The 13,032-nt window shown below is 41.8% G+C and overlaps 1 protein-coding gene across 1 annotated transcript in view; it reads left to right on the plus strand.

Moving 5' to 3' along the window:
- The window catches only part of hcrtr2 (hypocretin (orexin) receptor 2), a 114,707-nt gene that overhangs the window by 58,402 nt on the left and 43,273 nt on the right, over positions 1–13,032 (plus strand). The window contains exons 3-5 of the mRNA XM_078542839.1: positions 6,071–6,314; positions 10,344–10,459; positions 10,545–10,768. Of these exons, the coding sequence (XP_078398965.1) occupies positions 6,071–6,314; positions 10,344–10,459; positions 10,545–10,768 (584 nt within the window). The remainder of the gene's footprint in view (positions 1–6,070; positions 6,315–10,343; positions 10,460–10,544; positions 10,769–13,032) is intronic.

Raw genomic sequence — 13,032 nt, forward strand, 5'->3', positions numbered from 1 at the left:
CTTATAGTTTAAGGTCTTTTTGTGGTTTATAGCTTGTATATTCTGTAGTAACAAGTATCAGGAAAGAAGGGCCCTAGAGTAGTTGATTTAAAAGATTTAATTTAAAGGGATAAGTCATGGCAGGAGAGCTTAAAGCCACGGCATGCTCCTCGTGCTCCATGTGGGAACCTGGGAACATTTCCAGTGCCCAGGACCGGCATGTGTGCAGGAAGCGTGCCCAGCTGCAGCTCCTAGAAGTTCGGGTTTCAGAGCTGGAAAGGCGACTGGGGACACTGTGGAGCATCCGCGAGTCTGAGAGCATCATGGATAGCATGTTTAGAGAGGTGGTCACACCGCAGCTGAAGGGACTTGAGGAAGGAAGGGAATGGGTGACCACCAGGCAGTCCAAGAGAAACAGGCAGGTAGTTCAGGAATCCCCTGGGGTCCCACTCTCAAATCGGTATTCCATTTTGGAGGCTGATGAGGGCGCTGGTTCCTCCAGGGAGTGCAGACAGAGCCAAGCTTCTGGCACCACAAGCAGCCTGTCTGTACAGGAGGGGAGGAAGAGAGGAAGAGCAATAGTAATAGCGGATTCTATAGTCAGGGGAACAGATAAGCGCTACTGTGACCGTCAATGTGACTCCAGGATGGTGAGTTGCCTCCCTGGTGCCGGGGCCCAGGATGTCACTGAACGGCTGCAGGGCATCCTGAAGGCAGGAGGGTGATAAGCAGAGGTCATGGTACATGTTGGTACCAATAACATAGGTAGAAAGATGGATGAGGCCTTACATCAAGAATTCAGGGAATTAGGCAGTAGACTAAAAAACAAGACCTCTCGGGTTGTAATCTCTGGATTACTCCCAGTGCCACGTGCTAGCGAGCTCAGAAATAGGAGAATAGCACAGATGAATACGTGGCTTAAGAGTTGGTGCAGGAGGGAGGGTTTTAGATTCCTAGATCACTGGGACTGTTTCTGGGGAAGGTGGGACCTGTACAAGCGGGACGGTCTACATCTGAAACAGAGCGGGACTAACATCCTTGGGGGCGTGTTTGCTAGTGCTGTTGGGAGGAGTTTAAACTAATTCGGCAGGGGTAGGGGACACAGGATGTTAGCAGAATAGGGACACATCATAATACAGTAAAACAATCAAGTCAGAGGGAGTTCTGCCGAAGGGCCATGAAGGCTCGAAACGTTAACTGATTTCTTCTCCGCCGATGCTGCCGGACCTGCTGAGTTTTCCAGGTAATTCTGTTTTTGTTTTGGAGTACAGCTGCACGAAGTTTCAAGGGAGTAAGGCAAGGCTGGATGGCATCTACTTTAATGCCAGGAGTATTACAGGTAAAACAGATGAGTTAAGTGTGAGGATTGACATGTGGAATTGTGATATAGTAGCCATCACTGAGACATAGTTGAGAGGGGCAGGATTGGCAGTTCAACATTCTGGGATATAGAATCTTCAGGCGAGACAGGGGAGGAGCTAAAAGAGGAGGAGGCATTGCATTATTAGTTAAGGAGTCAGTTACTGCAGTAAGGAGAGATGATATCTTGGAGGGGGCATCGAATGAAGCTTTGTGGGTAGAGTTTAGGAATAAAAAAAAGGGCAGCCACAATGTTAGGTGTTTATTATAGACCTCCAGATAGTCAGCGGGAAATTGAGGAGCAAATATGTGCACAATTTGTGGAGGTGTGTAAAAACAATAACAATAGGGTAATTATATTAGGTGATTTCAACTTTCCCAACATTAATTGGGATAGACATAGTGTTAAGGGCTTGGATGGAATGGATTTCTTGAAATGTGTACAGGAGAACTTTTTAGGTCAATATGTAGAGGGTCCAACGAGGAACAGCGCAGTGCTGGACTTAATTCTGGGGAATGAAGCCGGACAGGTGGCTGAGGTAGTGGTAGGGGAGCCTTTTAGTGATAGCGACCACAACATGGTACAATTTAAGCTTGTTATAGACAAAGAAATAGAAAAGTTGCAAAAAAATGTTTATGATTGGGGGAGAGCGCATTTTAGTAAAATAAGGCAGGATCTGGCCAAGGTAGAATGCGAACAGCTACTTGTGGGGAAATCTACAGAGGAGCAGTGGGGGGCATTCAAAAAGGAAATGGGGAGGGTACAGGCTCAACATGTTCCCTCTAGGGTGATAGGAAGGAGTAACAAGCCCAGAGAACCATGGATGACCAGAGATATTCAGGATACTATGAGAAGGAAAAGAGAGGTTTTGAGCAGGTACAAGAGAAGCAAATCAACGGAGGCATTAGTAGAGCACAGAAAGTGCAGGGTGGAGCTTAAGAAAGCAACTAAGAGAGCAAAGAGGGGATATGAGAACACTCTGGCTGGTAATAGTAGGGAAAATCCCAAGATATTCTATAAGTATATCAATGGGAAGAGGATAATCAGGGAAAGAGTAGGGCCCATTAGGGACCAAGTGGGCAATCTATGGGTGGAGCCAGAGGACACCTGTAAAGTGTTGAATGAATACTTCACATCCATCTTCACCCAAGAGAATGAAGATGAAGGTATGGAACTCGGGGAGAGAGACTGCGAGGTTCTTGAGCAAATTTATATAGGGAGTGACAAGGTATTGGAGGTGTTGGCAGGCTTAAAAGTGGACAAATCTCCAGGTCCGGATGATTTGTGTCCCAGACTGATCAGGGATAGTCAGCATGGCTTTGTCAGAGGGAAGTCATGCCTAACAAATTTGATTGAATTTTTTGAGGAGGTGACCAGGTGTGTAGATGAGGGTAGTGCAGTTGATGTAGTTTATATGGATTTCAGCAAAGCATTTGACAAGGTCCCACATGGGAGGCTTATAAAGAAGTCAAATGCACATGGGATACAAGGTAATTTGATAAGGTGGATTCAAAATTAGCTTAGTTGTAGGAGACAGGGGGTGATGACAGAAGGATACGTTAGTGACTGGAAGCCAGTGTCCAGTGGCGTACCACAGGGATCTGTGCTCAGTCTTCTATTATTTGTCATTTATATAAATGACATAGATGACTATGTGGGAGGTAGGATTAGTAAGTTTGCGGATGACACAAAGATTTTCCGGGTGATTAACAGTGAGGTTGAGTGTCTTGGGCTATAGGAAGATATAGACGGGATGGTCAAATGAGCAGATAAGTGACAGATGGAATTTAACCCTGAAAAGTGTAAGGTGATACACTTTGGAAGGAGTAATTTGACAAGGAAGTGTTCAATGAACGGCATGATACTAGGAAGTTCTGAGGAACAAAGGGACCTTGGCGCGTGTGTCCATAGATCTCTGAAGGCGGAGGGGCATGTTAGTGGAGTGGTGAAAAAGGCATGTGGGACACTTGTCTTTATCAATCAATGCATAGATTAAAAAAGTAGGGAGGTCATGTTGGAGTTGTATAGAACCCTGGTGAGGCCACAGCTGGAGTACTGTGTGCAGTTCTGGTCGCCACATTATAGGAAGGATGTGATTGCACTGGAGGGGGTGCAGAGGAGATTCATCAGGATGTTGCCTGGGATGAAACATTTAAGTTATGAAGAGAAGCTGGATAGACTTGGGTTGTTTTCGTTGGAGCAGAGAAGACTGAGGGGTGACCTGATCAAGGTGTACAAGATTATGAGGGGCATGGACAGGGTGGATAGGGAGCAGCTGTTCCCCTTAGTTGAAGGGTCAGTCACGAGGGGACATAAGTTCAAGGTGAAGGGCAGGAGGTTTAGGGGGGATGTGAGGAAAAACTTTTTTACCCAGAGGGTGGTGACGGCCTGGAATGCGCTGCCTGGGAGGGTGGTGGAGGTGGGTTGCCTCACATCTTTTAAAAAGTACCTGAATGAGCACTTGGCACGTCATAACATTCAAGGCTATGGGCCAAGTGCTGGTAATTGGGATTAGGTAGGTAGGTCAGGTGTTTCTCACGTGTCGGTGCAGACTCGATGGGCCGAAGGGCCTCTTCTGCACTGTGTGATTCTGTGATTCTGTTATTGTAGAGCAGACTGCATTGTGAGCAGTGAATGGAGTAGACTAAATTGAAAGAGGTGCAAGTAAATCACTGCTTCACTTGAAAGGAATGTTTGGGGCTTTGGAAGGTGAGGAGCGAAGAGGTAAAGGGGCAGATGCTACACCTTCTGCAATTACGTGGGAAGGTGCCCAGGTGTTGAGCGTGATGGAGGAGGGAACTAAGGTGCCCTCAATACAGCACATGGAACATCAGCATTGATTTTTCTTCCATCTTGTAGTGGGACTTAAGTGAACCATTCAGGGCTGAGTGTGCTACCGACTGAGCCACAGTGGCAATCGCTTCTCTATTACTGTTCTGTCGAATCATTTTATAATTTTACAGACCTTGATTAGTTTCACCGTCAACCTTCTAAACTCAAAAAACTCAAAGATATACAAGCTAATGTTATGAAAACAGCCCTCATAATTTAACACATTAGCAAAATACTGCAGATGCTGGAAATCTGAAATAAGAAAATGCTGGAAATACTCAGCAGGTCAGGCAGCATCAGTGGAGGGAGAAACAAAGGTAATGTCTCAGGTTGATGACCTTTAATCAGAACCCATCATCACAATTTAACACCGTAAGCCCCAGTATCTTTCTGGTGAATCTGTGCTACACATCCTCCAAGGCCAGTTTATCATTCCTGAGGTTCAGTACTCAGAACTAAATACAATTTCTGGAGTTTAGCCAAGGTTCTGTACAAATGACGTATCACTTGCTTGCTTTTGTATCCCACCTCCCTTTAGTTAATGACAAACACTCCATTAGCCATAGAAACCTGTGCACTAGCTTTTATTGATGGGTGTACATGGACACATAAATCCATTTGCTCCTCCACTGTTCCGAGTCTCTCACTATTAAGAAAATAATCTGATTTGTCTTTCTTGGATCTCAAGTGAATGACTTTATACTTTCTCACATAAAACTCCATGTGCCATTGTTTTACCCACTTACTTAATCTGTCTATGTCTTTTGTAATTTCCTGCTCTTACAGTTCCTTTATAAGGCATCATCTACAAACTTGATTATACAAAACTCTATTCCTTTACCCGAGTCATTAATGTGTACGGTGAAAAACTAGGTGCTAGTATAAGCCCCTGTGAACATTATCCGTCACATCCTGACAGAATGCATTCCCTTTATCTGCCCTAACTGAAGAAAGGAAGACTTGAATTTATATAGCACCTTTCACAATCACTGGATGCCTCAAAGTACGCTACAGCTTGTGAAGCACAGCCACTGTTGTAATGTAGGAAATATGCCAGCCAATTTATGTACAGCAAGCTCCCACAATCAGAAATGTGTTGATGAATGGTTTAACCTGATTTGGTGATGTTGACTTTATTCACTTTCATTCACCCATCTGTAATGAGCAGTGGAGAGGAAAACAACATTGTATTGTCATACAGCTTTTATTTTCTAACATAAATCACAAAATTACAAGGATAACTCACCTGCTCTTCTTCAAAACAGTGCCATGAGATATTTCACATCATCTGAGGGGATAGACAGGCCCTCATTTTAATGTCTTATCAAAAAGGCTGCACTTAACGGCACACCCTCAGTACTGCACTGGAGTGTCAGCCCTAATTTTTTCCTTAAACCCTGGAATGGGATTAGAACTTTCTACTGCAGAGGTAAAAGTACTACCCAGGGCTAGCACACAAGTTATGAGGTTTTCTCCAATTCTGTAAACCTTAATTTTTGCCAATAATTGCTCAGCATAGCCTTAACAAATGCCAAATGGATGCCCATATAGGCGATATCCATAGATACTTCCCTTATCTACCACATTAATGGGTTCCTCAAAAAAATTCAAAACTTTAGTCGGATGTTTGGTGTCACAACTTGCTTCAAAAGCTTTAAAAGAGGTTTAAAAAATGTCCGACATCTGACCAAGTGGAGGCTAGAATTGGTGAAAATCGATCCCCAGAGTGGTAATGTCAGCGGAGATTGATTAGAATGCGTAAAACTGATTTATGCAAGTAAACAGATTTAAGGAGAAGTCCCAGGAAAATTCACTGCCAATATATTTGTCTTTTTCGTGCCATTAACTGATGTTTGCTTCCAGAAATGAAGTTTAATAAATGTGTTCTCTTTCTTTCAGACTGTTGCAGTCTCTGTATCTGTACTGACACTTAGCTGCATTGCACTGGACCGCTGGTATGCTATATGTCATCCACTTATGTTCAAAAGTACAGCCAAGCGAGCACGAAACAGCATAATAATGATATGGATTGTATCATGTGTCCTAATGATTCCCCAGGCAATTGTAATGGAATGTAACATCATGGTGCCAGAGTTAGCAAACAAAACTCTTTTATTCACCATCTGTGATGAGCAATGGGGAGGTAAAAACAATATTGTATTGTTACACAGCTTATGTTTTATAACATTAATCACAATGACAATGACTGTCGGCATTTTAATAAGCACTGATAATCATGCCTATTCTGAGCTTCACAGAGCCAAAGCATTCAGACTAAGCAATCATTATGCTATGGATTTTCTTTTTGTTTGTTTTTTTATGAAACAAATTTCAGAACTTGTGTAGCATCCGATTTTCTGCTGTACGAGCACAACACTAAAATTTATGACCATTATTCCGCCAATCCTGATACAGCAGTGGAAATCTCAAGGTGTTATTAATAACCTGGAAAAGAAATGGAATTTTCTTGCACAAATAACTGAGCACTTAGCACTAATTTCTGGTATTGTCGTGTTCTGCAACATGTTAATTATACTGAATATAAGAAGCATAGTGCAGAAAAAAATGCAAGCATTGCTGAAAGTGAAAAATAAGAGCAGAAGTGCTAAAAATGTAATTCAGACCAAGCAGAATACAAAAGACAAGAAAGGTTAATGTTAATGATGGACTCATTATTAGTATTGATGCTGTTCCTTTTATAGGACAGGCAAAGAGTGGGAGGGACAGCGTCGGGCACAGGGTAAGATTCCAGATTTAACCAGTGGGAAACAGAGAGGGAGACAATGCTCTTGGTAGCTCACAAACCCATTTTAAAACATTAGAAAGAGGTGTAACCTGTGCACTGCACAAAGCTCATCTCAAACTGGAATTCAATAGTCAAGGAATTAATAGTCTGCAGCCTCAAAATCTGACTCTGCAGTGCCTGAAAACTGGCCTCCAAAGCCTCTGACATGGTAGACAAGGAATGCATGCTCTTTCAGAACCAGTAGTGTGCCCCTTGCCACATTAGTGTAGGGAAGAGCATTAGTGTCCAGGGCTCACATCTGAAAGAAACGTTAGGATCTTTGAATACTCAAGCAAGTTATCTAACATCTGTTTGAGGCCCACACTGCTATGTTTGTTTGCCTTAAAAACGGCTGGTGCTGGGTGGACTGCCTAGAGGAAAATTAGATCGGCATCAACCTGACCAGCAGTCCTTAAAGGGAGCAGTTCATGCCACCAACAAGCCTAGTGTTTAAAATAAGCTTACCTGATTGTGGAGCCAGGAGAATCATGAGTGCTCTTTCTGACCCTCTATTAAAACCCACACGGGCTGTTCCCAGCCACTGTTCCCCCACCTTTGCAACCATGACCCCTCTGCAACTGCACTGTGGCTGATACCCACTTTTCCTGATCCCCGACCCCTCCCTCCCTCCCTCCCTCTTCCTAGATGCCCATTAGACAGCTTGGCAGCTCAGTGGTAAGAATAAGAAGTGTGCCTTAGAACCATCCTTTCAGAAACAGGGGTCATTCCTGCTCCCTCTGCATGTCCATTTAGGGATGTGCTCTATTTTCTAGGTCAATATCCTTAAAAATCTAAGCGGTCAGTCAACAGAATTGAAGTGAGTGGAATGTGGACAAGTTTGGGGGAAACTAGCTGGAGGAGCAATATTAACAAACAACATTGTTTCAAGGCAACTAGATTAATTCCAGTCAGTTGTTGGCCCCTGATGCCCATCTATTGATGATTTGTCAATTACCTAATCAGCCAGTGCCTATATTTCTTGGTCAAAAGGGGAGAAGGGAGGTGAGTGGGATTATTTTGGAGTCCGGTTAGCTCCAAGTTTGCATGCTTAGTAATGTGAGATCAGTGTTGATCCTCTATGGCTTATGTAGTGCTGTAGTGTTTTGAAATTGCAATATGTACACATTGTCCACTTGAAGCTGCCATATAGAATAACACCAGCAGAGAGAGCTGTAAGAAGATGAAGAGAATGTATGGAGAAGCTAGGTTAATAAAATAAGCCATTGTTGCTCATGCACTTTTATTTCTGGTGTACCTCTGGCTGTTCTCAAGACCCAAAAGCCCCACATCGGCCAAGAACCTCACGCTGACAATGAGGATGATGCAAAGTAAGAAGGTATGAATCTTCTGGAGTATTTTGCTTACTCCCTGAAGTGAAAACAGCATTTTAAGTTGCAGACTTCCAGTCACAGTCAGGCTGTTTTCAGTGCACATAAGCTGTTCAGATTTAACAAGCAGGACAGCTTTCACAGAGAAGTTTCATCACTATTGCTGATGACAATGGCGTTATTTTCCCACAACAGTGAAGAATTAGAAGAAATATTTGAAACACTTGCACCTGAGCAAGATGACTACAACTCAGCTACAAAGGCGCTGACATCCTATTTCACACCAAAGAAGATTACAATAAATGAAACAATCATCTTCAGATGCACAAAGCAGCATGGCATCGAGACACTTGGCCAGAATTACACACACTCGAGGCATCTGGCAGACAAATGTAACTTTGGCGAAGCTGAACAGGTTGAAAGAGAAATAAAACACAAATCATCGAAGGGTCTCTGTCCAGCCAATTATGCCAGAAAGCATGAAGAAACTGTTTGAATGAAGCAGCCATTGTTACTCATGCACTTTTATTTTCTGGTCTGTCCCTGGCTGTTCTCAAGTACCAAGAGCCCCACACTGGCCAAGAAGCTCCCAGCTCACCATTCCAGTTCTGATGTTGCAATGCTTCAAGTTTCTATTGATGGTTAACCGCCTAACAGCTGTGGGAGCTTGGAGCTCTGGGACTTGGATTTTCCAATGTTTTCCAATAATTCTACATGCCAGTGCCTTAACAAATAGTGTGATCCTATCTGAGCAAGCAATAGGGATTGTGTCAATGCTTTATGATGGTAAATTGGCTGGTTTAAGCTGGCTGAATTCCAGCAATGCCTTTATGTACACTCACAAGTCTTTAACCCTTGATTATTGGACCCTGTGTCTAAGCCCTGTAAGCCCAGGTAAGTGAAATGTAATACCATAGCAATGTTTTTCATACTTTACTGTGTGGGGTGGTCCCATGAAAATACTTACATGCTCCCAAGGGGCTCATGTTTTAATGCCTGAAAGATAGGGTGAACTACCCATATTATTGCATGAAGCTTGTTTTTTATTACTGTACAGCAATGCAAATAGTCGATCTGACCTTGGTTTTGTGTCGTAGGCTAAAACGGGTGACAAGGAATGGATGATCCATTTTACAGCTCTCAATTTTTATTTCAATTGACCTCTATGTGATTAGAAATCGGGAGAGATATAAAATGGGCTGTCTACTTGCTATTATCCATTTCACACTCACACAAAGTCTGTATCTACCCGTTCTAAGTTTTGGGATTCTCAGCTTGAAACTGAGAGAGAATGCAGACTTCACATCAGATACACTCTACTTATGTGGACTTTTCAATATCTCACTTTGAAGACTGCTGAACACGATGTGGTGTTTTCCTGCAAGGGTTAGATACCTGGCTGACCGAAAAAAAGACTGTCCCATAATCTCATTAAGTAATATTATTTAGACAGATACCACCTCAACTCTAAATGTAAAAAGGAATAGTATCCATTGCAGTGATTTGATGCTAGCCTTGCCACTGGTAGAATTTGTGGGATGATTTTTATGTCTGGTCTTTAATGTAGCTTTATTGTGAAATGACAGTGTGTGTATGATGTGTATATACAATTGTGGAGCATCACTGGTTTCAAGCTGTGATCCTCCCACCTTGTGAAATTTCTAAGCGGTGGTGGAATAGAAATGTTTACACTTCAGAGGCACTTGTTTCTAATAAACTCTTAACAGTCCATGCAAAGTTCCAAATTTCCCACCCTGAGCTATGCTCCACTACCACTTGGAAGATAAAGAAATTGTTGAACGATGATCAGCTATCTTCCCTAGTTAGTATGATCTTTTGTGTTATGTAACACTGCGTGTAATTCCCTGAATATATTATATTGAATTGAACTCCCCACTGACAATTTTTATTCACTGGAAGAGTATAAAATTTAAATTAAAACCAAATGGTGGGTTAATATTATTTTAATTTACTATTAACCTGAATAGAATGATTCATTATAACTTCATTGAATTTTCAATGTGTAGTTTTGATTATGCTTTCCCTTTTTTCATTACAGATGACATTTACCCCAAGGTCTATCACATTTGCTTTTTCATTGTTACATATTTGGCTCCTTTGTGCCTAATGATTTTGGCCTACTTTCAAATATTTCGGAAACTTTGGTGTCGACAGGTATGTGACAAGGCCATTTAGAGGAAGATTATTGCTACTCTCATAAAGTTTGCCACCTTCTGTAATTTTTGCACTTAAATTACAGATACCGGGGACGACTTCGGTAGTCCAGAGAAATTGGAAGCCTGTTGCCCTGCAGTGTTCATCCCAGAAGAGTGGCAGAGTCCAGGTCAAGTCACGAACAAGTGCTGTTGCTGCAGAAATCAAACAGATCCAAACAAGACGGAAGACAGCACGGATGCTTCTGGTGGTTTTCATTTTTTTCACGCTTTGCTACCTTCCAATAAGTGTTCTAAATGTTCTGAAAAGGTGAGTTTGGTACTTTCAGGGGACTGGTGTTATGACTGGAATAAACTGGTTTTCCTCTTTTCCAACTCCCTGTTTGGCTGTAGCAGAGACTTTGAGTTCTGATAGAAGGATGCTGTATTGCCAATTCAGTATGTACTTGACTGTGTGCATTTTGTAAGAATTAAGCCAGACAGGTATTCTTGAGTTAAACACATATAGGGGCTAGTTACAATGTACTAAAACGCACCCAAGTAAACATATTAAAAATGTTGGGAATGTGCAAACAGCTCCTACTTCCCATCAACGCGTGCAAATATACACACAAACCCCAAGCATGCAAAAAAAATTACAACTTAACAGAGTATCAGATGTTAAACTTGGCCATGTTAAAATGCAGATTAAAAAGGAGGAAAGTCAATAAAGATTCACTGATTGTATCCAGAGATGTAGGTTCTTCAGCTGGTTTTAAGTTGTGGCTGCTATGTCCCTTTTCTCATGGAAACACTGATATAGAAATCCAATGGCTTTTAGCAGAGTCTCTGTCTGCTGTTGGGATGTAGACATACTTTTAACGCAGCAAAACAGGATTCAAAGCTTTGATGGAATAATATAAAGAGAGAGGATGAGAGATTGCCTCTGTCTCCAGCAGCTAGAATATCTCTGCCGAATCCCAAATTCAAGCATCCACACAAAAGGTTGTAGCACATGACCCTCTCCCCATGTCAATTGTATATTCTAAAAGAAAGTTGATCAGCTCATGTCTGGCACAGCTCCTCCTAGCCATTGTGATAGCTGAGGTATTTAATTTTTAATGTTCCAGAAATTAACTCCTAAATGGTCCATTCTTCCATTTGGATGAGATAGGATGGAAACTTTTCACACCTCCAGGGAGGTCATAATGGATTGGGGCCTCCATGGACCCTACCTATGTCTCCATGAAATGGAATGTGGCTACACAGATGCAAACTGGCAGCCGTTTTAAGGCAGTGCATTGTGTTCCAGTGAAATGTCCCTTTTTGGGCAGTTTAAAATGTGAAACTAGTCGATGAGATATCAAATTAATTCCATACAGCAAATTTTCGTGATACTGGAAATATTGTTGTTAAATTAAATGATTACACAGCCTGAAGTTTCATTTACATGAAGTTGGTTCCTTAATTGTCTATGATAAGGATACTGTCTTATAACGTATCATCTTATTTCATGAGGGCAGAATGCGTTAACTATCCATTTATTTATGCGTCTATCCATCTATATTTGCTGATTGGTCTATTTACCTTTTTTTTAAAAAAATCCAGCAAAACCTAACATGTATCCAAAGTTATTTAAAATTTTAAAATGCATTTACAGCGTTCTGGGGAAGGAGCATGGGAGTAGGCTAATTAGATAGTTCTTTCTAAGTGCCAGCGCAGGCATAATGGGCTGAGGAGCCTCATTCAGTGTTGCATTATTCTATGATTCCTGGAGCCTTGGGCATTAGAGTATGACCATAATGGGAGGTGCATGACTTACCCTGAGGTTCAAACCTCAATACAAGGGTTCTTGTCAACTTCACCTCACTGCACTTTGAGACAGCTTTTTACAGCTGGAGAATGCTATGTAAACACGGGTCATTATTATATGGACACCCAGTGTCTTTCAAATTCATTAGGTGTTTTTGGGGATGCCACTGTTTAAGTAAATAAGTGTAATGCATTCACTATTAGACTTTCTAACGGGTATTGACAACGTTACTAAAAGGCTATAGCTAATAAGATGAAAGGGAGAGTTGCTAATTAACTAAAAACCTGACCCCACGATTGAAAATGGGAACTGCCCATCTGGGAGCAGTACCTGTGCAGTGCATCACAACACTGTGTAGAATGGTGAATTTTCGTCACAGTTGATAAAAGGATTTACAGGGTTTAAGCAGTAGGACATCCGATATACTGCAGTCCACACCACTGATCAAAATACCAATTAGGAAAAGGATTTGGGAATCAATAGAAGTTAATAAGAACAGTTGACATGTAGGCAGAATCTAGGGTTATTAGTTAGACATCACACCCAGTACTCAAATCCCATTTCTAAAGACTTCATATCTTTGAAACTATTCAAGTAATACTTAGATTTGTACGTAAAGCTAATTTGCCAAACTATCTTCATATATCTAAGATAAAAGCAAAAAACTGCAGATGCTGGAAATACAAAACAAAAACAAAAATACCTGGAAAAACTCAGCAGGTCTGGCAGCATCTGCGGAGAGGAATACATTTAACGTTTCGAGTCCGAATGACCCTTCAACA

The sequence above is a fragment of the Cetorhinus maximus genome, chromosome 5, assembly GCF_964194155.1.
Source record: "Cetorhinus maximus chromosome 5, sCetMax3.hap1.1, whole genome shotgun sequence".
NCBI classification, from domain to species: domain Eukaryota; kingdom Metazoa; phylum Chordata; class Chondrichthyes; order Lamniformes; family Cetorhinidae; genus Cetorhinus; species Cetorhinus maximus.